The following is a 26,205-nucleotide window of genomic DNA, read 5'->3' on the forward strand; positions in this document are numbered from 1 at the left end:
ATACTCTCCGAATGCACTGAGTATACCAAGCATTAGGAACACCTTCAGAACAGCCAATCCAAACACATCCAAACACACTCTCTTATACACACACACCATTAGAGTACATAAGGAAATCCAGTGCAAGTCAATAGAGACTGCAGAGTGAGTCATTTTACAGCAATTTCCTTAACTCAATATTAGGAAGGTTTTACAGAACATATATTGTGTTGCGCCCCCCTTTGCCTTCAGAACAGCCTCAATTCATTGGGGCATGGACTCTACAAGGTGTCGAAAGCATTCCACAGGGATGCTGGCCCATGTTGGCTCCAATGCTTCCACAGTTGTCAAGTTGGCTGGATGTCCTTTGGGTGGTGTACAATTCTTGATACAAACTCAGCAGAGTTGCTGTTCTTGACACAAACTGGTGCGCCTACTACCATCCCCCGTTCAAAGGCACTTCAATCTTTTGTCTTGCCCGTTCACCCTCTGAATGGCTCACATAAACAATCCATGTCTCATTTGTATCAAAACTTCAAAATCCTTCTTTAACCCGTCTCCTCCCCTTCATCTACGCTGATTGAAGTGGATTTGACAGGGGACATCAATAAAGGATCATAGCTTTTACCTGTGTTTTTAATGATTTGTACACTCAGTATATACAAAACAAATATCTAAAGAAATACACACACACACACACACTCTCTCTCACGTACACAACCCTAGAATATATGCTTTATAAGTAAATTCAATGGAGACTGGATCTTTCTCTCTCTCAGATCTTAAGAATTGTTGGTGATCTTAAGAGATCTTCTCTGCAGATCTTAAGAGGATCTGCAGAGAAGAATGGGAGAAACTCCCCAAATACTGGTGTGCTAAGCTGGCAGCATCATACCCAAGAAGACTCAAGGGTGTAATCGCTGGCAAAGGTGCTTCAGCAAAGTACTGAATAAAAGGTCTGAATATTTATGTAAAGGTGATATTTTAGGCGGATGGGGTTTATACATTTGCAGACCAACAATTCTTAAGAATTATTATGAATGTTTCTTGTGAATGTTTTGCATTCATACCAAACATAATTTGATTTGTGGCACGTTTTTGATATTGTGCTAAATATTGTACAAGCACGCAAATGGGTTCATTCGTCTGCTGTTTAGCTATTCTCTAGATTTACTGACAACAGAAGCATCCTGGATCAAAGGCTTAGTTTTGTAAGTGGCCAGACTAAACAGTCACTGGCGGGTAGAAAGCTAATGAATTTCAGATCTAAACAGTAATTCAGAGGATGATAATTCTCTGTTAACCTTGGAGTTATTTTGGTCTTTTTCCGACACCTTCACCTAAAGCATCCAAAGAAATCATGTTTATAAAGTCTTGTAGTTTTACACAATGTCAGGAGAGGAGACTATGATCCTTCTGTTTAGCAGATCAAGGTGTGTACTACAGTGCTCTGGCGCCTTTAGATGTGTATGGAAGAGACAGTAGACTAGACTCATTGAACTCTATCCTGACCCTAAGGAAACATAATAGACTTGGCCCTTTTGGCCTGGGGCCTATAGCAGCCAACCACTCTGCAGTCAACTGGACTGTGTTGTACCATGCTAGCTAGTTATGCAGCTTGAATTAGAGTTAATGTCCCTGTCAGACTGTATTTTCCATGTTCTCCCAGTCCCTCAGACTCATGTTTCAAATCCACCTGATGTTTTCATGTGGGTGTCACTCTATTTGTTTTTAAAAGCCCGATGGAGACGGACAAGTTGAAAATCCCCTGCTGATAGGGAGAAAAACAGAGAGTAGTAAAGATGAAACTCTGAAACTTGAGAGGGGGCGGAAGTAATAATCCTGGGAGTTTTTTTTAATGCGCGTTCAACTAGAAATGTTTTGAACACTGGAGAGATGAGAGAGATGGATCTGTGATCTTACTTGGCCGCCTGCGTGAGCTCCGTGAAGGAGGCAATTTCAGCTGCAAATTGGTTTCTCCCCCAGCACCACCACCAACCCAGGCCCACACAACCACTACACACATGCACATGTTGATCCACCTCATGTTTGAGAAAACACAGGCCACCCATCCTCACACCCTTGTGTTTACAATTCAGGTGGTGCATGCTATAGATGGGACGATTAACTGAAAATTGCAGACACCGACATTGCCTGCCTCTTACCAAAGCATTTTGCTTACGTCCGTAAACTGGTAATTAGGCTACACAATGTTTTTTAGGGTTCTATTCAAACCATTATTTGGTCAACTGTAATGTGCATTAACCTGCTTCCTGCAAGTAAAGTATCTGCCCCTCCGCCCCTGTTTCGCTGCCCGCTCTCAATCCCTCCCCCCACCTTGTGCACGGAGTGAAGGGAGCATACGAACAACATTTCAAAATGCAATGCAGGAAAAACACTTTTTGCCTAATGTTACTGTTGTTAAAGAGAGGAGAGTCTCAGCTTTCTGTATGTATGAAAAACATTTCTCAACACTAAATATTGAGAAATTACCAGCGCTTTACAAACAGAGTATATAATTGAGGTGATGCGTTGGCGGCACCATTTGTGGTGAATACATCATCAAGTGCCTACATAGGCCTAACCAATGGAACGTTTTTTGTTGGATATTAATTAGATCAATTACATGGCTATCTAGCAACAATATCATATTTAGGGTTGGCAATCTAGCTAATATGTTTTGACTTCCACTTCCTTAGGTGTTGAATTATGTAGTATAGAGCCTAAGCCAATATGCACAAAAAGATGCAGGTAACTTCATCTCTAAAGAGCCCCAAATGAATCTGATCATTCTAGATCCTGTTTTGACTCTGTCACGTCTGTCACATGTGCTCAGTGTGAACCTACTTTCATCTGTGAAGAGCACAGGGCGCCAGTGGCGAATTTGCCAATCTTGCTGTTCTCTAGCAAATGCCAAACGTCCTGCACGGTGTTGGGCTGTAAGCACAACCCCCACCTGTGGACGTCGGGCCCTCATACCACCCTCAGTCTGTTTCTGACCGTTTGAGCAGACACATGCACATTTGTGGTCTGCTGGTGGTCATTTTGCAGGGCTCTGGCAGTGCTCCTCCTGCTCTTCCTTGCACAAAGGCGGAGGTAGCGGTCCTGCTGCTGGGTTGTTGCCCTCCTACGGCCTCCTCCACGTCTCCTGATGTACTGGCCTGTCTCCTGGTAGTGCCTACATGCTCTGGACACTACGCTGACAGACACAGCAAACCTTCTTGCCACAGCTCGCATTGATGTTCCATCCTGGATGAGCTGCACTACCTGAGCCACTTGTGTGGGTTGTAGATTCCGTCTCATGCTACCACTAGAGTGAAAGCACTGCCAGCATTCAAAAGTGACCAAAACATCAGCCAGGAAGCATAGGAACTGAGAAGTGGTCTGTGGTCACCACCTGCAGAACCACTCCTTTATTGGGGGTGTCTTGCTAATTGCCTATAATTTCCACCTGTTGTCTATTCCATTTGCACAACAGCATGTGAAATTTATTGTCAATCAGTGTTACTTCCTAAGTGGACAGTTTGATTTCACAGAAGTGTGATTGACTTGGAGTTACATTGTGTTGTTTAAGTGTTCCCTTTATTTTTTTGAGCAGTGTATTTATATATATATATAAATTTCCTGAACATGTTAGATGAAATAGCTAACGTTTTTCATGTCTTACTTGGCACCTTAAAAGTCCTGCCGCTAACGGAAAGTGATTGTGCATAAAAAAAATATACAGTACCAGTCAAAAGTGTGGACACACCTACTCATTCAAGGTTTGTCTTTATTTGGAATATTTTCTAAATTGTAGAATAATAGTGAAGACATGAAAACTAACGAAATAACACATATGGAATCATGTAGTAACCAAACAATTGTTAAACAAATCCAAATATATTTGAGAAGCCACCCTTTGCCTTGATGACAGCTTTGCAAACTCTTGGCATTCTCTCAACCGGCTTCATGAGGTAGTCACCTGGAATGCATTTCAATTAACAGGTATGCCTTGTTAAAAGTCAATTTGTCAAATTTCTTTCCTTCTTAATGCATTTGAGCCAATCAGTTGTTTTGTGACAAGGTAGGGGTGGTATACAGAAGATAGCCCTATTTGGTAGAAGACTAAGTCCATATTAAGGTAAGTACAGCTCAAATAAGCAAAGAGAAACGACAGTCCATCATTACCTTAAGACATGAAGTTCAGTCAACCTGGAAAATTTCAAGAACTTTGAAAGTTTCTTCAAGTGCAGTCGCAAAAACCATCAAGGGCTATGATGAAACTGGCTCTCATGAGGACCGCCACAGGAATGGAAGACCCAGAGTTACCTCTGCTGCAGAGGATAAGTTCATTCGAGTTACCAGCCTCAGAAATTGCAGCGCAAATAAATGCTTCACAGAGTTCAAGTATCAGACACATCTGAACATCAATTGTTCAGAGGAGACCGCATGAATCAGGCCTTCATGGTCAAATTGCTGCAAAGAAACAACTACTAAAGGACACCAATAAGAAGAAGAGACTTGCTTGGGCCAAGAAACATGAGCAATGTACCTTAGACCGGTGGAAATTTGTCCTTCGGTCTGATGAGTCCAAATGTCTTTGTGAGACGCAGAGTAGGTGAATGGATGATCTCCGCATGTGTGGTTTTTCAAGAGGACAATGACTCAAAACACACCTTCAGGCTGTGAAAGGGCTATTTGACCAAGAAGGAGAGTGATGGAGTGCTGCATCAGATGTCCTGGCTTCCACAGTCACCCGACCTCAATCCAATTGAGATGGGTTGGGATGAGTTGGACCGCAGAGTGAAGGAAAAGCAGTCAACAAGTGCTCAGCATACAGTTGAAGTCAGAAGTTTACATACACCTTAGCCAAATACATTTAAACTCAGTTTTTCACAATTCCTGACATTTAATCCTAGTAAAAATTCCCTGTCTTAGATCAGTTAGGATCACCACTTTATTTTACGAATGTGAAATAACCTTCCGGGTTGGAGCGAGCGGTCGCATCCGCACTTCGGTCCGCAGGTAGTATAACCTTTCATTACATTTCATTACATTTCATTATAGTACAACGGTTTGATTTGTCTAATCTTAGCAATTTCTTCTTAGCTAGCTACATAGCCGTCATTGTATCAAAGATAATACCTAGGATAGGATAAAGTAATCCTTCTCACCCCCCCCCCTTAAAAGATTTAGATGCACTATTGTAAAGTGGCTGTTCCACTGGATGTCATAAGGTGAATGCACCAATTTGTAAGTCGCTCTGGATAAGAGCGTCTGCTAAATGACTTAAATGTAATGTAAATGTGAAATGTCAGAATAATAGTAGAGAGAATGATTTATTTCAGCTTTTATACCCTTCATCACATCCCCAGTGGGTTAGAAGTTTACATACACTCAATTAGTATTTGGTAACATTTACATTTACATTACATTTAAGTCATTTAGCAGACGCTCTTATCCAGAGCGACTTACAAATTGCCTTTAAATTGTTTAACTTGGGTCAAACATTTTGGGTAGCCTTCCACAAGCTTCCCACAATAAGTTGGTTGAATTCTGGCCCATTCCTCCTGACAGAGCTGGTGTAACTGAGTCAGGTTTGTAGGCCTCCTTGCTCACACACGCTTTTTCAGTTCTGCCCACAAATGTTCTATCGGATTGAGGTCAGGGCTTTGTGATGGCCACTCCAATACCTTGACTTTGTTGTCCTTAAGCTATTTTGCCACAACTTTGGAAGTATGCTTGACCTATTTGCGACCAAGCTTTCACTTCCTGACTGATGTCTTGAGATGTTGCTTCAATATATCCACATAATTTCCCCTCCTCATGAAGTGCACTAGTCCCTCCTGCAGCAAAGCACCCCCACAACATGATGCTGCCACCCCCGTGCTTCACAGTTGGGATGGTGTTCTTCAGCTTGCAAGCCTCCCCCTTTTCCCTTCCAACATAAGGATTGTCTTTATGGCCAAACAATTTTATTTTTGTTTCATCAGACCAGAGGACATTTCTCCAAAAAGTATGATCTTTGTCCCCATGTGCAGTTGCAAACCGTAGTCTGGCTTTTTTTTATGGCGGTTTTGGAGCAGTGGCTTCTTCCTTGCTGAGCGGCCTTTCAGGTTATGTCGATATAGGACTCGTTTTACTGTGGATATAGATACTTTTGTACCTGTTTCCTCCGGTATCTTCACAAGTTCCTTTGCTGTTGTTCTGGGATTGATTTTCACACCAAAGTACGTTCATTTCTAGGAGACGGCGTCTCCTTCCTGAGCGGTATGACGGCTCTGTGGTCCCATTGTGTTTATACTTGCGTACTATTGTTTGTACAGATGAACATGGTACCTTCAGGCCTTAGGAAATTGCTCCCAAGGATGAACCAAACATGTGGAGGTCTACAATTTTCTTTCTGAGGTCTTGGCTGATTTCTTTTGATTTTCCCATGATCTCAAGCAAAGAGGCACTGAGTTTGAAGGTAGGCCTTGAAATCCATCCACAGGTACACTTCCAATTGACTCAAATGACGTAAATTATCAGAAGTTTCTAAAGCCATGACATAATTTTCTGGAATTTTAACAAGCTGTTTAAAGGCATTGTCAACTTAGTGTATGTAAACTTCTGACCCACTGGAATTGTGATACAATGAATTATAAGTGAAATAATCTGTCTGTAAACAATTTTTGGAAAAATTACTTGTGTAAAGCACAAAGTAGATGCCCTAACCGACCTGCCAAAACTCTACTTTGTTAACAAGAAATTTATGGAGTGGTTAAAAACCTAGTTTTAATGACTTCAACCTAAGTGTATGTAAACTTCCGATTTCAACTGTATATGGGAACTCCTTCAAGACTGTTGGAAAACCGTTCCTCATGAAGCTGGTTGAGAGAATGCCAAGAGTCTGCAAAGCTGTCATCAAGGCAAAGGGTGACTACTTTGAAGGATCTCAAATTTAAAAAATATTTTGATTTGTTTAACACTTTTTTGGTTACTACATGATTCCATATGTGTTATTTCATAATGTTGATGTCGTCACTATTATTCTACAATGTAGAACATAGTAAAAATACAGAAAAGCACTTGAATGAGTGTCCAAACTTTTGACAATTATTTATTTATTGTTATCGAGCAAAATGGGTCAGGAATTCAATTGATCACAATATGACTTTTTGCCCAGCTCTAGTACACAAACACACACAGTTAAAACATCTACAGTGAGACCACTGACACATACGGAGGCTCAAGCATATCTTCCCTTCTCAGTGAAAAATTCAGTAGCGAAGGTGCGTAAAGATGGCGTGTACTTACCACAGACTCCTAATTTGCTAAGCTTGCTGTATTGTACAATGCTGTCCAATACAATTTTTTTTGTATTGGCATTAGCACAGTATAAACGATCCCAATTTTAGCCCCAAGAAGGTGGCAATTAAAAAAAACAAAAAGTAGATTGTGCTGATTTACACATTAAACGCGTTGATTTACACGTTGCGCACCGTAGATTAAAAAGTCTGTGGATAGTGCAAGAACAATGGCGTCATATCTTTTTAAAATATTTTTTTCTCCCCAATTTCGTAGTATCCAACTGCCTTGTCTCATCACTACAACTCTGAAGGTCGAGAGTCATGCGACCCCCGAAACACAACCCAACCAAGCTGCACTGCTTCTTAACACAGCGCGCATCCAACCCGGTAGCCAGCGGCACTAATGTGTCGGAGGAAACACCGTGCACCTAGCACCTACCCGGCCAAACCCTCTCTAAGCCGAACGTTGTGCGTCGCCCCATGGACCTCCCGGTCGAGGCCGGCAGCGACAGAGACTGGGCTCGAACCCAGAGTCCTGGGTCCTGCGCCACCCGGGAGGCCCGAATTCCTTCATCTTTATGCACCTTAGCCATTACAGACAGCCTCCAGATAGGCAGACTGAAAGGAGATGTGAATACATGTCTGTCCTGATCAGGTTAACTGCTTCCAACTGCCCCATACTATGTTCTGCTATGCCAGCAACTTCTCTAATACCAACTAATCAGGGGGGAGAATGCTATTACTGTAGGGCACTGTTAGGAGTATTCATTGGACCATTTGGCTGTTTATTACTTTTTATAATGTATTGATTGTGCTGATTCTACAGTGGAACTGTGTCTGCTCAGGTAACAGAGTCTCATCTCTTCTCTTCTATTTTCCGTCCTCAGGGAAGAAGAACTCAATCCTAATGCACAAGGTTCAGCATGACCTCAACTCGGGTGTCTTCAACAACCGAGAGAATGAAATTATCCAAGAGATTGTGAAATATGACCGTGAGATGGTGCAGCAGGTGGACATGCAGAGGCCTCGTGCCATGTCCATGTCCAACCCCCCCACGCACGGGGGTATCTTCGCTCCTCCAGCCCCACCTCAGAGCTCAGCCATCGCCACCCTCCAGCAGGCTGTGGCTATGAGCTTCTGTCCCCCCATGGCAGGCCCCCTGGTAGGGGCCGGGGCCCTGCAGTCACCTCGGATGGTACGGAGGTTCCAGGTGATGCAGAGCATGTCAGCCTCCCCTCCTCCCCAGACTGAGCAGACCATGCAGCCCCAGCTACACGCCGGTGGTGCCTTCGCCTCCGCCCTCTCGAGCCCCCCCATCCAGAGCCCCCTAGCTGCTGGGGGACGGACATTCCAGTACGGCCACTCTTCTGGCTCCCAGCTCTCCCTGGTCCAGCAGATCATACCCAGCCCCCCACACCGGCCCAACACCCATAACAGCACCCGCTCTCTGCACATGGGCAGTCTGAGTCAGGACGCCAGGGCACTGTCTGCCTCTCAGCCCTCTCTGCCCCAGGGAGGGGCTCAACCCGTGGCCCCGAGCCCATCACAGTCCAACCGTGTTTCCTCAACATCCATTGGGCCACCTCAGACCCCTCCGGGCTCTGTGGGGCTCAGGAGCGCTGTGACTCATAGGATGGTGCTGCCCCACCAGATGTCTGTGGGGGCGTTTCCTCTAGCCTCCCTCCCGGGGACTCTGACATCGCTGGGGACAGGCATGGGTGCGGGTATGGGAATCGGCATGGGAGTGGGCATGGGATCAGGCTTGGCGCCAGCCCTTCCGGACTCGGGTTTACCCAAAAAGGACTCCAAAGCCAGCCACCCTGAGACAGACCATGTCAGATCGAGGCTATCTTCCAATTTGTGACCTTTATTAGATTTCTGCAGAGCCAGGAGTTTTTGGTTGTGGGAACTGTGGAAGGTTTTGTCCTTAGACCCAATAATCTCCCCTCTCCCTGTCACGCGGGTCTGAATATGACTATAAGAATGTATGCTGTGGGACCTTGGAGAGGGAGACCGTAGCTGGAAGACAATGTATGACTAACAATATAGTTATTATCAGAGGTGGGATGTTTCTACTCCACCCACAGACATAGATTGTAGATACCGGCCGTACGTAGTAGTAGCACCTTCTCCCCACATCTCTCCTTTATTTACTCTCTTTACTGTAACCATATTCAACATAAATAGCACGCATCTCTCACCCATTATCTATATAGTCGAACAATACAAACTGGCAGGGACAAGAAGAAAATCAGGAACCTGCTTCAGATGACAACGATGACATCAACACTTTGCAGAAGTTCTTCTGGGATTTCATCTTTTCTCTATGGACTGGTTTTAACAAAAGTTCTACTCATGTCACTGTAATATTGTTTCAGAAAACAAGAAAATGTTTTTTTTAGACCATGTCTTAAATTATAGTTTTTTTTTTTTTTTTACAGGTTGGGCTTAATAAACAACATGTTGCATTGCATTAATGGGATTAATAATATATTTCTGAAAAAAACGAGTGGATAGATCATTTCACTGCCTTGATTTCAACATTTGAAGCCATATCCTTATTTGTGTGCGTGTGTGTGCGTGTGTGCGCGTGCATGCGTGTGCGTGTGCGTGTGTGTGTGTATATAAGGAATTCATATCTATAAATATATCTTCCCCCGTCCTCAAATTGTATTTGCAGATGACAGTGTAGGTATAATTTCAGTATTTTTCTTGGGAGTCTACAGCCTACATTTCATTCTGGCTTGGCCAGAATACACCTAGGGTGCAAGTGATATACACTACATGAGCAAAAGTATGTGGGCACATACTCGTCGACCACATCTCATTAGAAAATCATGGGCATTAATATGGAGTTGGTCCCCCCTTTGCTGCTATAACAACCTCTACTCTGCTGGGAAAGCTTTCCACTAGATGTTGGAACATTGCTGAGAGGTCTTGCTTCCATTCAGCCACATGAGCATTAGTGAGGTCGGGCACTGATGTTGGGCGATGAGACCTGGCTCACAGTTGGCGTTCCAATTCATCCCAAAGGTGTTCGATGGGGTTGAGGTCAGGGCGTTTCAACTGCTCCAGTATCCAATGGCAGCAAGCTTTAAACCACTCCAGCCTGCGCTTGGCATTGTGCATGGTGATCTTAGGTTAGTGTGGGGCTGCTCGGCTATTGAAATCCATTTCCTGAATCTCCCAATGAACAATTATTGTGCTGACGTTGCTTCCAGAAGCAGTTTAGAACACTGCAGTGACTGTTGCAACCGTGGACAGACAATTTTTACGCTCTATGTGCTGCAGCACTCGGCAGTCCCAGTCTGTGAGCTTGTGTGGCCTACCGCTTTGGGCTGAGCCGTTGTTGCTCCTAGACATTTCCACTTCACAATAACAGCACTTACAGCTGACTGGGGCAGCTCTAGCAGGGCAGAAATTTGACGAACTGATTTGCTGGAAAGGTGGCATCCTATGACGGTGCCACGTTGAAAGCTCTTCAGTAAGGCCATTCTACTGCCAACGTTTGTCTATGGAGATTGCATAGCGGTGTGCTCAATTTTATACACCTGTCAGCAACGGGTGTGGCTGAAACATCCAAATCCACTCATTTGATGGGGTGTCCACATACTTTTGTGTATATAGTGTTTAAACCAAGTCATCCATCCCCATTGGTTGCTCGGCTATTGAAATCCATTTCCTGATCTGAGTTATGAATCACATGAATATATCAACATACTGTATCTCATTCAACCCTGATGGAAATGCATATCAGGTTTTTTGCATAGCTGAAGTTTAGAATAGACAGATCATAGTTTTATATTTTATAGTCTGACTGATGTTCTGAAGGCACTGTGCAGTGTAATTGATTACGCTAATATGTATTATTATACTGTACAGACTGATGCACCCTGGTCAGATCCACACATTACACCATTTAATGAATACATTGAACTTTTCATCTCATCTGCATTGTCCCATCCATTCCAAGACTTTTTAGATTATTTGAAGTTTAAAACAAATCCATTTTCTTTTTCCTTTCCTCTCAAATTCTAACAGTAATATTGAATCAAATTGAGGTAGATTTTGTGTGCATAAATGACATAATGCTTCTGGAATGCTGAAATCGAAATGACTCCCATTCTATTCTAATCTGCAGCAAGGACAGAGCAGACATTTTGGAGGGTGCATTTCAATGATGTGTCTCTGACCATAAGTGATGCCACTGAATGTGTTTACCGGCCTCCACTGATTAGTGTCCAAAAGTATTAGTGGAAGAGGCTTTCCAAGCGCTGATATCCACTTCATCTGCTGCTCAATAACCCCCACACCACCACCACCATTACTATGTAATGAGAGAGAAGATTGGATCCCCTCAGGCCCCATTTATTTTGGACTGTTATTACTTTCCATTGTGTTTCATCAGAAGTTTTTCTGTATCATCTACCTTGTCAGTGGCGCCAAGGTTGTGGGTTTGGAAGGGATTTGTTGCTGGAAATTATGCCCAATGAAACTTCTTTGGGAACTTTCATGTGTTTGAAGGTGGTTTTAATGGCCGAATTCCTTTTAGATTGCTGAGCAGGTTTTGAGACTATTTGTCTAGCAATAAATTAGGACATTTAACAAACATGTAATAAATAACATACAATACAGTGTAGATGAAAAGCCAAAATTGGAATAAAATGTCAATGTTTTTGAATTGCTTAATAAGATTTGTTGATTGGAAGCCTTTGGAAGTTCTTATATCTACTGTACATGACACACTTAAGATGGTAAATGGTGGGAATATTTCATGCAATCCATATACACTGAATAAAAATATAAACGCAACATGTAAAGTGTTGGTCCCATGTTTCATGAGCTGAAATAAAAGATCCCAGAAATGTTCCATACGCACAAAAAGCTTATTTCTCTCAAATGTTGTGCACACATTTATTTACATCCCTGTTAGTGAGCAATTCTCTTTTACAAAGATAATCCATCCACCTGACAGGTGTGGCATATCAAGAAGCTGATTAAACAGCAAGATCATTATACAGGTGGACCTTGTGCTGGGGACAATAAAAGGCCACTAAAATGTGAAGTTTTGTCACAATACAATGCCACAGATGTCTCAATTTTTGAGGGAGCGTGCAATTGGCATATTGACTGCAGGAATGTCCACTAGAACTGTCGCCAGAGAACTGAATGTTTATTTCTCTACCATAAGCCGCCTCCAACTTCGTTTTAGAGAATTTGACAGTACATCCAACCAGCCTCATAACCGCAGACCACGTGTATGGTGTCGTGTGGGAAAGCGATTTGCTGATGTCAATGTTCCTAGGCATGTGAAATCCATAGATTAGGGCCTAATTTATTTATTTCAATTGACTGATTTCCTTATATGAACTGTAACTCAGTAAAATCTTAGAAATTGTTCCATGTTGCGTTTATACTGTATTTGTGTTTAGTATACAATCCATTTACAATCCTATCTGAAGCATGTTAATTTTGTCAGGGTAGAATGACAGTTATCCTCTCCAATAGCTACATTTGTTGTCATGTGTTTAGCCTTTACCCAGCATTTTTCTTGGGATGTTTCCTTGCCAGCCAAATTGTGATTTAAACTGTAACTTGAATAAATATATGACGCAATAACAAGCAGTATAAGAAAGAGTCCTTGATGTTTTGACTTACATTTCCAGGAAGAGACGGAAATAACTTTTTAAACCCTTACATTTACTGTACGTACTGTATAGGTCATATTCTATAACAATTAGTACAGGTTTTGTTCTATTCAGAGGAACTGAAACAATGAAATGTGTGGTACTGTTTTATTCATCGCTATACACAACAGAAACTCTATCAAGAATTTGAATGAAGTGTTTATTTGCTCATTTGATTTTTCCAGGGCAATACAATTACATGAAATATCTATCAACACTATCTTCAGGGCATTGTTGTCTCTCAGCTCTGCAAACATTCCTGACCACTTTTCCTGAAGTATCCTCAAACCAATTATCAATTTAGCCTTGAATCCTGACACTGGTGTAACCCTTTCTCTCACACTGTCAGAGAAAAGCTATTTTTCTGTAAAAAAAATAATGCGCCTGAGCTTTTTACAGAAAAACACAGAACACCCCTGGGCCAAGTTAGGCATCTGCGTTTGTCAAAATCCGCAGCATCTGTGTTTTCCAAATGCTTTATTAGCCCCCCATATTTCGTTCCCTCTGTCCAAATACAGTGTACTTTACAGAAACTGTTGCAGTTTTAGAAATGGCTTCAGCACAGTGAGTTAATTTAGGGAGACACTGATGACTGTTTTTTTGTTGTGTTGCCGAGCAGGTGATTGTGGAGAAATAGCATGTAAAGCTAGGACATTTATCAGGGATTAGAGAAGGGCGACAATTTAATACTAATCAACCTCGCAAATAAAATACTCAAATAGCTGCGATGGGGAGAGAGGTCATTTTGAAGTGGCCAGTCATGGTGGAGAGAGAGGGTTTGGGGTGACTGTTACGTGAGCTGACATTTCACAGGCTTTGTAGTCTACCAGAAAGCTTGGCCCAGTCTTCAAACTCACATTTTAGGGGAGTTCCACAATCATCGTAGTGCCTAATTTGAGATTCATACTTGGAACAGAAATCCCATTGACACTGCATGAAGGGGGGCCTCTGGAATAATCACTCCACCAAATCAAATGATGAATGATCAGTTAGTCCTTTCAGTTGAACTTTGTCTGACGTTATATTGCAAGTATTGCTGTGGTCGGACAAACATCTTTGACATTTGAACAAAATCCATTTCGGTTTATTACCAATATCCTAAACTGTAAGCAATGAGATAGATGGTATATTCATGAATGTTATTCCCCTCCAAAAGTGTGAATTCATTGCTTACAGCCATAGATGTGTATAATGTTCCCCATACTCATAACCTACACATCTCACTCTCATACAGTAGTTTCTGAAACAATACTCAGTATGGAACTAGCAGTGTGATTTTCTGTTTGAGACGCTTTTCATCTCTATTGACGGACCCTGTTGTGACCGATGTGACGTGAGCACATGTACAATATGCTGCACAATATGGTCTTTGTTTTTCTTCCTCTCTAATGCTGACCCCATTTAACCTGTAATGTTTTTAGCTGCGTCACAGACTATGTGATTCAATTTGAGTGCGTCTTTGAGTGGGTGTGGACATTGAGAGAGATTGGAGGGAGGTGACTGTATACAAATGGTGCTTTGAGCACAAAGTGGCAGAGTCAGCTGTTATCGCCTAACATTGTTCCTAAACTACAGCACTCAATTGACTTACCAGCTGATGGTCTCTTTTCAGAGCTGGTTGGAAACCCAGCCATGAAGAAAAAAGATATATACTTACAGCTAGTCAGAGCAACAGAAACAATAAAGGTACACATGCTAATCAGAATTGGGAGCTGGTTCTTTTAAAGAGCAGTACATGTCTCATCTCTCTAGAAAAGGGATCCCCATAACACGTGTACTGTATATACCTCGTGCCTAGCATACCTAGTTTCCACATACTACATCGAGTTAATTGTCTCTGTGGCTGTAAAACAAAAGCTCCCCAAATGCAAATAAATTCAGTTGTGATGTATATCTAACTGCAATTCATATCATAAGGAAAGCTAATAAATACCATTTGGATTACTAATGTTTGTTGTTGGCTGATCAGCTATTACATAATGCACATTGCACTTCTAACAAATGTTAATAGGGATTATATTATATATATATATATCATTATATTATACATATCCTTATATCATTATATAATCAACTGGTGTTCTCCTGTTCTCTGCACTCAACCTTTTGATTGGATTTTCCATCACCTTTGAAATACACCATTTACTGTGCAATAAAGCATTCACTCATAAGGTTACTTTTTCCTCCATTAGTGACACTTGCTGCATCAATATGACTAAGTGGTCATGACCCTTGACATTCATTGCCAATGTCTGTAATGATGGAACATCCTCTTGACTGTTCTTGATTCAATTGTAATTGTACACAGGGATAAAATGACATGGTTGTCAAAACCATACCTTATTGTTATTCTTCCAAGGTTAATTTGCTCAATGCAATGACGTCCCAGCACAATAATCTCACTCACTCACTCACACGGCGTGCACTCGCACACACACACAAGCACGCACACACACAAACACTGCTCCATCACTGAGCAGGCAGTGACAATAGCTAGGGTCGCTGCATCAGTGATGAGGTGTGTGTGACAGTCAGTGAGCCACGCCACCCATTAGTGTGCGTCAGAGCTCTAGGTCAGAGTACCCCCTAACCCCCCTCTGGGGCTGCCAGTGGCCAGCGCCCCCCTGCCGGCTCTGCTGAGAGGTGGGCACTCATCACGCCACGGGGCAGCAGATACGCAGCGATACTGGGAGAGCTTGGCAGATGACCCAAAGAGCTCGCTCAGTGAGGGAGTGTCCTGGCTAATACATGGAGACATTTGGATCCCTTACAGCTTGAGCCATGCTAAAACTCCTCACACTAGGTTGCTTCAATAGCTAGGATACCCGCTACTGTGCACATTATGTACCATGACATCAGATCATTAGTTAAGTGTTTATAAATCCCTCAAATGTATACTACATCCTTTTGAAATCATGCATTAGAAACACTTTGGCTTAACAGCAAAGGCTGTCGTAAAACTATGTTCGGTTGCTTTTCATCAAACACTTGTGTTGCTTTCACGTGCAAGCTTCAACTATCTATCTATCGAACTTATCTGAATTCACCTGCTATGGAGTATAGCCATCGTTGCTTCAAGAGTAGTTGTTCCAAGCGAGAGCAGGACTTATTTTATGACGCTGGACATCGTTTCTATTGCACGCAGGGCATTTTTCGCCATGGATTATAGATTAGCATCGGCCTTGGAATTATAGTTTCGGGGAGTTTGCTGCGGTACTGTGAGTAATGTTGCATTTCCATTTGTTTTCATCACTTCAGTGACAGAGGTTTTAAGAGTGCACTCTATACCCAGGGTTTTGTTTTATTTCTGTATTGTGATTGTAATTGCCCTAATTGTAATTGTGTTGTAATTGCCCTTTCAAGCTTAACATCCTTATCATTTATCGCCCTCCAGGTTCCCTCGGAGAGTTCATCAATGAGCTTGATGCCTTGATAAGCTCCTTTCCTGAGGACGGCTCACCTCTCACAGTTCTGGGCGACTTTAACCTCCCCACGTCTACCTTTGACTCATTCCTCTCTGCCTCCTTCTTTCCACTCCTCTCCTCTTTTGACCTCACCCTCTCACCTTCCCCCCCTACTCACAAGGCAGGCAATACGCTCGACCTCATCTTTACTAGATGCTGTTCTTCCACTAACCTCATTGCATCTCCCCTCCAAGTCTCCGACCACTACCTTGTATCCTTTTCCCTCTCGCTCTCATCCAACACTTCCCACACTGCCCCTACTCGGATGGTATCGCGCCGTCCCAACCTTCGCTCTCTCTCCCCCGCTACTCTCTCCTCTTCCATCCTATCATCTCTTCCCTCTACTCAAACCTTCTCCAACCTATCTCCTGATTCTGCCTCCTCAACCCTCCTCTCCTCCCTTTCTGCATCCTTTGACTCTCTATGTCCCCTATCCTCCAGGCCGGCTCGGTCCTCCCCCTCCCGCTCCGTGGCTCGACGACTCATTGCGAGCTCACAGAACAGGGCTCCGGGCAGCCGAGCGGAAATGGAGGAAAACTCGCCTCCCTGCGGACCTGGCATCCTTTCACTCCCTCCTCTCTACATTTTCCTCTTCTGTCTCTGCTGCTAAAGCCACTTTCTACCACTCTAAATTCCAAGCATCTGCCTCTAACCCTAGGAAGCTCTTTGCCACCTTCTCCTCCCTCCTGAATCCTCCCCCCCTCCTCCCTCTCTGCAGATGACTTCGTCAACCATTTTGAAAAGAAGGTCGACGACATCCGATCCTCGTTTGCTAAGTCAAACGACACCGCTGGTTCTGCTCACACTGCCCTACCCTGTGCTCTGACCTCTTTCTCACCTCTCTCTCCAGATGAAATCTCGCGTCTTGTGACGGCCGGCCGCCCAACAACCTGCCCGCTTGACCCTATCCCCTCCTCTCTTCTCCAGACCATTTCCGGAGACCTTCTCCCTTACCTCACCTCGCTCATCAACTCATCCCTGACCGCTGGCTACGTCCCTTCCGTCTTCAAGAGAGCGAGAGTTGCACCCCTTCTGAAAAAACCTACACTCGATCCCTCCGATGTCAACAACTACAGACCAGTATCCCTTCTTTCTTTTCTCTCCAAAACTCTTGAACGTGCCGCCCTTGGCCAGCTCTCCCGCTATCTCTCTCAGAATGACCTTCTTGATCCAAATCAGTCAGGTTTCAAGACTAGTCATTCAACTGAGACTGCTCTTCTCTGTATCACGGAGGCGCTCCGCACTGCTAAAGCTAACTCTCTCTCCTCTGCTCTCATCCTTCTAGACCTATCGGCTGCCTTCGATACTGTGAACCATCAGATCCTCCTCTCCACCCTCTCCGAGTTGGGCATCTCCGGCGCGGCCCACGCTTGGATTGCGTCCTACCTGACAGGTCGCTCCTACCAGGTGGCGTGGCGAGAATCTGTCTCCTCACCACGCGCTCTCACCACTGGCGTCCCCCAGGGCTCTGTTCTAGGCCCTCTCCTATTCTCGCTATACACCAAGTCACTTGGCTCTCACCTCAGGCGAGGTCAGTACAGGTGCATCAAAGATGGGACCGAGAGACTGAAAAACAGCTTCTACCTCAAGGCCATCAGACTGTTAAATAGCCATCACTAGGATGCTTCCATCTGGTTACATAACCCTGCACCTTAGAGTCTGTTGCCCCATATACATAGACTTGAAATCACTGGCCACTTTAATAATGGAACACTAGCCATTTTTAGTAATGTTTACATATTTTTGCTTTACACATCTCATTATGTATATACTGTATTCTATTCTACTGTGTTTAGTCTATGCCACTCCGACATTGCTAACCCTAATATTTATATATTCCTTAATTCCATTCTTTTACTTTTAGGTTCTGTGTATTGTTGTGAATTGTTAGATATTACTGCATTGGAGCTAGAAACACAAGCATTTCCCTACACCCACAATAACATCTGCTAAACATGTGTACATGACAAATAAAATTGGATTGCATTTTGATTTGAAACAATAATTCCAAGACTGATGTCTATCTATAATCCAATTGTGGAAAATTCCCTGTACGCAACAGAAGAGGCGACTCATCTCAGAACAAAGTCTTCCTCTACAGCTCCCGATCCGACGAAGCCAGGCTAACTTTTTGAAGCGATGCCGGCTAAATAAATCATATTTAAGTAATAAAACCAAGATGGAGTAGCAGTCAGGAGTCTGTATTCGTCTTGTCGTGTCCTGTGTATATATATTTTTTCTTCGCATATATTTAAAAAATATTTTTTAACCTCAACTCCAACATACTCTCCTGCAACCCGCCTCACCCAATGTGGTATGAACCTGCTATTTTCTTTACTTTAGAGCTGGAACCCCCAACAGAAGCAAGCCAGCTAACTAGTTACTAACTAGTAGTCAGCTATCCACTGCTAGCGGTCATCAGCTAACCTTTAGCCCGGACAACTCCTGCCGGTCTGCACAGCGCGATTCAACCTAGAGCATACCGTAGTCTTTTTCCTCACATCTACGGATTCCTACCGCAAGCTCTGAACCTTTTCACCTGGATATATCGCAGCTAGCTAGCTGCTATCCGAGTGGCTACTCCTGGCTAACGTCTCTGTCCCGAAGCAAGCACCAATTAGCCTGGAGCTAGACTATGCTAGGCCCATCTCCCGGCTATCTGAAAAGGTCCATCAGCCACTTCCTTGGGCTACAATACCCATTTTGCCAATTGGCCTGGACCCCTTTTACTGCTGATATGGAACCCGCCGATCCTTCACAACTGGTCTACCGATGTAATCAGCCCGAGGGGGTTTTCAACAGGCTTCTCCGTCGCAACGTTCCCTGATTTAAATGGTGTCTCTAGAGACAATACCTCTCTCATTGTCACTCAATGCCTAGGTTTACCTCCACTGTATTCACATCCTACCATACCCTTGTCTGTACATTATGCCTTGAATCTATTCTTCAGTGCCCAGAAACCTGCTTCTATTACTCTCTGTTCCGAACGCATTAGACGACCAGTTCTTTTAGCCTTTAGCCGTACTCTTATCCTACTCCTCCTCTGGTGATGTAGAGGTTAATCCAGGCCCTGCAGTCTCTGCCAACCCAGATGTCCTAGCTGTGTCTGAATCCTGGCTTAGGAAGGCCACTAAAAACCCTGAAATTTCCGACAAGACAGAACAGCCAAAGGGGGCGGAGTTGCAATCTACGGCAGAGATAGCCTGCATAGTTCTGTCATACTATCCAGGTCTGTGCCCAAACAATTTGAGCTTCTACTTTTAAAAATCCACCTTTCCAGAAACAAGTTTCTCACCGTTGCCGCTTGCTATAGACCACCTTGTGTCCCCAGCTGTCCCCTGGGCACCATATGTGAATTGATTGCCCCCCCATCTATAGTCAGAGCTCGTACTGTTAGGTGACCTAAACTGGGACATGCTTAACACCCTGGCCGTCCTACAATCTAAACTAGATGCCCTCAATCTCACACAAATTATCAAATGAACCTACCAGGTACAACCCCAATTCCGTAAACACGGGCACCCTCATAAATATCGTCCGTAACAACCTGCCCTGCAAATACACCTCTGCTGTCTTCAACCAGGATCTCAGCGATCCCTGCCTCATTGCCTGAATCCGTAATGGGTCTGCGGTCAAACGACCACCCCTCATCACTGTCAAACGCTCCCTAAAACACTTCTGCGAGCAGGCCTTTCTAATCGACCTGGCCCGGGTATCCTGAAGGATATTGACCTCATTCCGTCAGTAGATGATGCCTGGTTATTCTTTAAAAGTGCTTTCCTCACCATCTTATATAAGCATGCCCCATTCAAAAAAACAATTTAACCAGGAACAGATATAGCCCTTGGTTCACTCCAGACCTGACTGCCCTTGACCAGCACAAAAACATCCTGTGGCATACTGCATTAGCATTGAATAGCCCCCGTGATATGCAACTTTTCATGGAAGTTAGGAACCAATATGCACAGGCAGTTAGGAAAGCAAAGGTTAGCCTTCTCAAACAGAAATTTGCATCCTGTAGCACAAACTCCAAAAAGTTCTGGAACACTGTAAAGTCCACGGAGAATAAGAACACCTCCTCCCAGCTGCCCACTGCACTGAGGCTAGGAAACACTGTCACCACCGATAAATCAACGATAATTGAGAATTTCAATAAGCATTTTTCTACAGCTGGCCATGCTTTCCACTTAGCTACCCCTATCCCGGTCAACAGCCCTGCACAATCCACAGCAACTTTCCCAAGCCTCCCCTTTTCTCCTTCACCCAAAACCAGATAGGCAATGTTTAGAAAGAGCTGCAAAATCTGGACCCCTACAAATCAGCCGGGCTAGATAATCTGGACCCTCTCTTTCTAAAATTATCCGTCGCAATTGTTCCAATCCCTATTACTAGCCTGCTCAAACTCTCTTTCGCATCGTCTGAGATCCCTAAAGATTGGAAAGCTGCCGCGGTCATCCCCCTCTTCAAAGGGGGAGACATTCTAAACCCAAACTGTTATAGACCTATATCTATCCTACCCTGCCTTTCTAAAGTCTTCGAAAGCCAAGTTAACAAACAGATCACCGACCATTTCGAATCCCACCGTACCTTCCCCGCTATGCAAGCGGAGCTGGTCATGGGTGCACCTCAGCCACGCTCAAGGTCCTAAATGATATCATAACCGGAATCAATAAGAGACAATACTGTGCAGCCATATTATAGACCTGGCTAAGGCTTTCGACTCTGTCAATCACCACATCCTTATCGGCAGACTCAACAGCCTTGGTTTCTCAAATGACTGCCTCGCCTGGTTCACCAACTACTTCTCAGATAGAGTTCAGTGTGTCAAATCGGAGGGCCTGTTGTCCGGACCTCTGGCAGTCTCTATGGGGGTGCCACAGGGTTAAATTCTCGGGCTCTCTTTTCTCTGTATACATCAATGATGTCGCTCTTGCTGCTGGTGATTCTCTGATCCACCTCTACGCAAACGACACCATTCTGTATACTTCTGGCCCTTCGTTGGACACTGTGTTAACTAACCTCCAGACGAACTTCAATGCCATACAACTCTCCTTCCGTGGCCTCCAACTGCTCTTAAATGCAAGTAAAACTAAATGCATGCTCTTCAACCGATCGCTCCCCGCACCTGCCCGCCCGTCCAGCGTCACTACTTTGGACGGTTCTGACGTAGAATATGTGGACAACTACAAATACCTAGGCGTCGGGTTAGATAGTAAACTCTCCTTCCAGACTCACATTAAGCATCTCCAATCCAACATTAAATCTAGGATCGGCTTCCTATTTCGCAACAAATAGACTGACTATCTGACTATCCTACCGATCCTTGACTTCGGCGATGTCATTTACAAAATAGCCTCCAACACTCTACTCAGCAAATTGGATACGGTCTATCACAGTGTCATCCATTTTGTCACCAAAACCCCATATACTACCCACCACTGCAACCTGTATGCTCTTGTTGGCTGGCCCTCGCTTCATATTCGTCGCCAAACCCACTGGCTCCAGGTCCTCTATAAGTCTTTGCTAGGTAAAGCCTCGCCTTATCTCGGCTCACTGGTCACCATAGCAGCACACACCCGTAGCACGCGATCCAGAAGGTATATTTCCCTGGTCACCCCCAAAGCCAATTCCTCCTTTGGCCGCCTCTCCTTCCAGTTCTCTGATGCCAATGATTGGAACAAATTGCAAAAAAACACTGAAGCTGGAGACATATCTGTCAGAGCAGCTCACAGATCACTGCACCTGTACATAGCCCATCTGTAAATAGCCCATCCAACTACCTCATCCCTATGCTGTTATTTTTTTGCTCCTTTGCACCCCAGTATCTCTACATGCACATTCATCTTCTGCACATCTATCTCTTCAGTGTTTAATTGCGAAACTGTAATTATTTCGCCACTATGGCCTATTTACTCCCTTATCTTACCTCATTTGCACACACCGTATATAAACTTTCTATTGTGTTATTGACTGTATGTTTGTTTATTCCATGTGTAACTATGTGTTGTTGTTTGTGTCGCACTGCTTTGCTTCATCTTGGCCAGGTCAGTTGTAAATGAGAACTTGTTCTCAACTGGCCTACCTGGTTAAATAAAGGTGAAATAAAAAATAAATCCACAGCAGGCGAATTCAGGTAAGTTAGATATTAAACTAGAATTTCTCTAGACCGTAACATGTAAATAAGATTAGGCAACAGTCTTTTTGCTAAATAAATGCAATTCATATCTTCACAGATGTAAAAGTTTAAGCTCAACAAAAAGTGTCCTTCTCTCTTCTCAGCTCGAGCAGAGAGTCAGAAGTCCCAAAAAGTCTTCCTCCCAACAGAAATCCCCCAAATTCACACGTTATTCCAAAACGTAATGTTTATTATTGGCTAAACCAAACCAGGTTGCTTTAGTTCACTTGAATGTAAAAGAGCAAAATAATTTAGTGGACGGCAAGAAATCTACCAACTTGACTGTTAGATTATTGCACATGAAAGCAACACTTGTTTGAAGTAATGCAATCACATAGGCTCAACAGCAATGGCTGTAGTAAAATGTAGTGTTTCTAAGCCTTTAAATATCTATTAGTAATATCCCTAGCCTCCCCTAGCGAATCAATATCATACAAGTTAATTTACTGAGATGTCCTTTTCACCATCATTTCCATGTTAAACTAGTCAAGTGTTTGGTGAGAGGGTTACCTACACCATTTCAAAAACGTCTACATTTGGAGGGCTTTGAGGGGTAAATGGGCTTGCGAATGTGATAAAACAGACTGAGGTATAAGTATAACAAGCGGAACAAGAGAGGGTCAAAATGAAGGGAAATCCTTCCGGGACTGCAGTGGAGTAGAAACTACCATTACATCGTTCAGGGCCTTTGAAGGCAGATAGTTTTTTTTTCTACAACAGAAGGGGGCTTACATCTCATTAAACCGTAGCTGGGGGAAACAGAATCAGGAGCTAGATAGGAACAGTACTAGTGCACTCAAATAACTGCACGGAGAGGATGAGTTCAAGCACACAGCCTCCTTATCAAGCATTACCCCCTTTGGTGGAGATGGCTTGTTTGGCCATGGCTTGTTTGGCCATGCAACTGATGCAGCGTGCTGGAGCTACTCTCTTTGTTCCACTTAGAAACATTAGAGTTTGCTATATGTACAACGCCTTCGGAAAGTAGTCAAACCCCTGGACTTTTTTCACATTTTGTTACGTTACAGCCTTATTCTAAAAGGAATTAAATAAAAAAATACCTCATAATGACTAAGTGAAAAAACAATTTTTAAAAATGTTTGCAAATGTATTAATATTAAAATTCAGAAATACCTTATTTACATACACTACCTTTCAAAATGTTGGGGTCACTTAGAAATGTCATTGTATTTGAAAAAATAAATAAATAGTCTATTAAAATAACAACAAAGCTGACCACGACTCCATTTTGTTGCTCCCTGCCTATAGACAGACTAAAACAGGAAGCTCCCGCGCTCAGGTCTGTTCAACCCTGGCCCGACCAATCTGATTCCACGCTTCAAGATTGCTTCGATCACGTGGATTGGGATATGTTCCGCATTGCGTCAAACAACAACATTGATGAATACGCTGATTCGGTGAGTGAGTTTATTAGCAAGTGCATCGGTGATGTCGTACCCACAGCAACTATTAAAACAGTCTCAAACCAGAAACTGTGGATTGATGGCAGCATTCGCGCAAATCTGAAAACGCGAACCACTGCTTTTAACCAGGGCAAGGTGACCGGAAACATGACCGAATACAAACAGTGTAACTATTCCCTCCGCAAGGCAATCAAACAAGCTAAGCGTCAGTATAGAGACAAAGTAGAGTCGCAATTCAAAGGCTCAGACACAAGAGGTATGTGGCAGGGTCTACAGTCAATCACGGATTACAAAAAGAAAACCAGCCCCGTCACGGACCAGGATGTCTTGCTCCCAGACAGACTAAACAACTTCTTTGCTCGCTTTGAGGACAATACAGTGCCACTGACATGGCCCGCTACCAAAACCTGCAGACTCTCCTTCACTGCAGCCGACATGAGTAAAACATTTAAACGTGTTAACCCTAGCAAGGCTGCAGGCCCAGACGGCATCCCCAGCCGCATCCTCAGAACATGCGCAGACCAGCTGGCTGGTGTATTTACGGACATATTCAATCCTTCCTTATCCGTCTGCTGTTCCCACATGCTTCAAGAGGGCCACCATTGTTCCTGTTCCCAAGAAAGATAAGGTAACTGAGCTAAACGACTACCGCCCCATAGCACTCACTTCTGTCATCATGAAGTGCTTTGAGATACTAGTCAAGGACCATATCACCTCCACCCTACCTGACACCCTAGACCCACTCCAATTTGCTTACTGCCCCAATAGGTCCACAGACGACACAATCGCAATCACACTGCACTAACCCATCTGGACAAGAGGAATACCTACAGTGGGGAGAACAAGTATTTGATACACTGATGATTTTGCAGGTTTACCTACTTACAAAGCACGTAGAGGTCTGTAATCTTTATCATAGGTACACTTCAACTGTGAGAGACAGAATCTAAAACAAAAATCCAGAAAATCTCATTGTATGATTTTTAAGTAATAATTTGCATTTTATTGCATGACATAAGTATTTGATCACCTACCAACCAGTAAGAATTCCAGCTCTCACAGACCTGTTCGTTTTTCTTTAAGAAGCCCTCCTGTTCTCCACTCATTACCTGTATTAACTGCACCTTTTTGAACTCGTTAACCTGTTGAACCTATGGGGGCGCTGTGTCATTATTGGATAAAAAGACGTGCCCGTTTTAAGTGCAATATTTTGTCACGAAAAGATGCTCGACTATGCATGGAATTGACAGCCTTGGAAAGACACAACTCTGACGTCTCCAAAACTGCAAAGATATTATCTGTGCGTGCCCCAGAACTAATGCAACAGGCGAAACCAAGATGAAGTTTCATACAGGAAATGCCCCGGATTCTGAAGGCGCTGTGTTCCAATGTCTCCTTATATGGCTGTGAACGCGCCAGGAATGAGCCTGCGCTTTCTGTCTATTCCCCGAGGTGTCTGCAGCATTGTGACGTGTTTGTAGGCATATCATTGGAAGATTGACCATAAGAGACTACATTTACCTGGTGTCCGGCCCGGTGTCCTGTGTGCGTAATCTGTACGTCCATGCGCGTTCCATTTCTTCAGAATTGAAAGTAAACTGCCACGATGGATTTTATCGTCGATAGATTTACATTACATTTAAGTCATTTAGCAGACGCTCTTATCCAGAGCGACTTACAAATTGGTGCATTCACCTTATGACATCCAGTGGAACAGTAGTGCATCTAAATCTTTTAGGGGGGGTGTGAGAGGGATTACTTTATCCTATCCTAGGTATTCCTTAAAGTGGTGGCGTTTCAGGTGTCTCCGGAAGGTGGTGATTGACTCCGCTGTCCTGGCGTCGTGAGGGAGTTTGTTCCACCATTGGGGGGCCAGAGCAGCGAACAGTTTTGACTGGGCTGAGCGGGAACTGAACTTCCTCAGTGGTAGGGAGGCGAGCAGGCCAGAGGTGGATGAACGCAGTGCCCTTGTTTGGGTGTAGGGCCTGATCAGAGCCTGGAGGTACTGAGGTGCCGTTCCCCTCACAGCTCCGTAGGCAAGCACCATGGTCTTGTAGCGGATGCGAGCTTCAACTGGAAGCCAGTGGAGAGAGCGGAGGAGCGGGGTGACGTGAGAGAACTTGGTAAGGTTGAACACCAGACGGGCTGCGGCGTTCTGGATGAGTTGTAGGGGTTTAATGGCACAGGCAGGGAGCCCAGCCA

General features: G+C 43.9%; 1 protein-coding gene across 1 annotated transcript in view; it reads left to right on the forward strand.

Annotated features, from left to right (window-relative positions):
- Nucleotides 1–12,869, forward strand: part of LOC115108289 (potassium/sodium hyperpolarization-activated cyclic nucleotide-gated channel 2-like) — a 71,457-nt gene extending 58,588 nt beyond the window's left edge. The window contains exon 8 of the mRNA XM_029632441.2: nt 8,141–12,869. Within this exon, the coding sequence (XP_029488301.1) occupies nt 8,141–9,117 (977 nt within the window). The 3' untranslated portion in view covers nt 9,118–12,869. The remainder of the gene's footprint in view (nt 1–8,140) is intronic.
- Nucleotides 12,870–26,205: the final 13,336 nt, after the last annotated feature.

Source organism: Oncorhynchus nerka, linkage group LG24, assembly GCF_034236695.1.
Source record: "Oncorhynchus nerka isolate Pitt River linkage group LG24, Oner_Uvic_2.0, whole genome shotgun sequence".
In the NCBI taxonomy this organism is placed as follows: Eukaryota; Metazoa; Chordata; class Actinopteri; order Salmoniformes; family Salmonidae; genus Oncorhynchus; species Oncorhynchus nerka.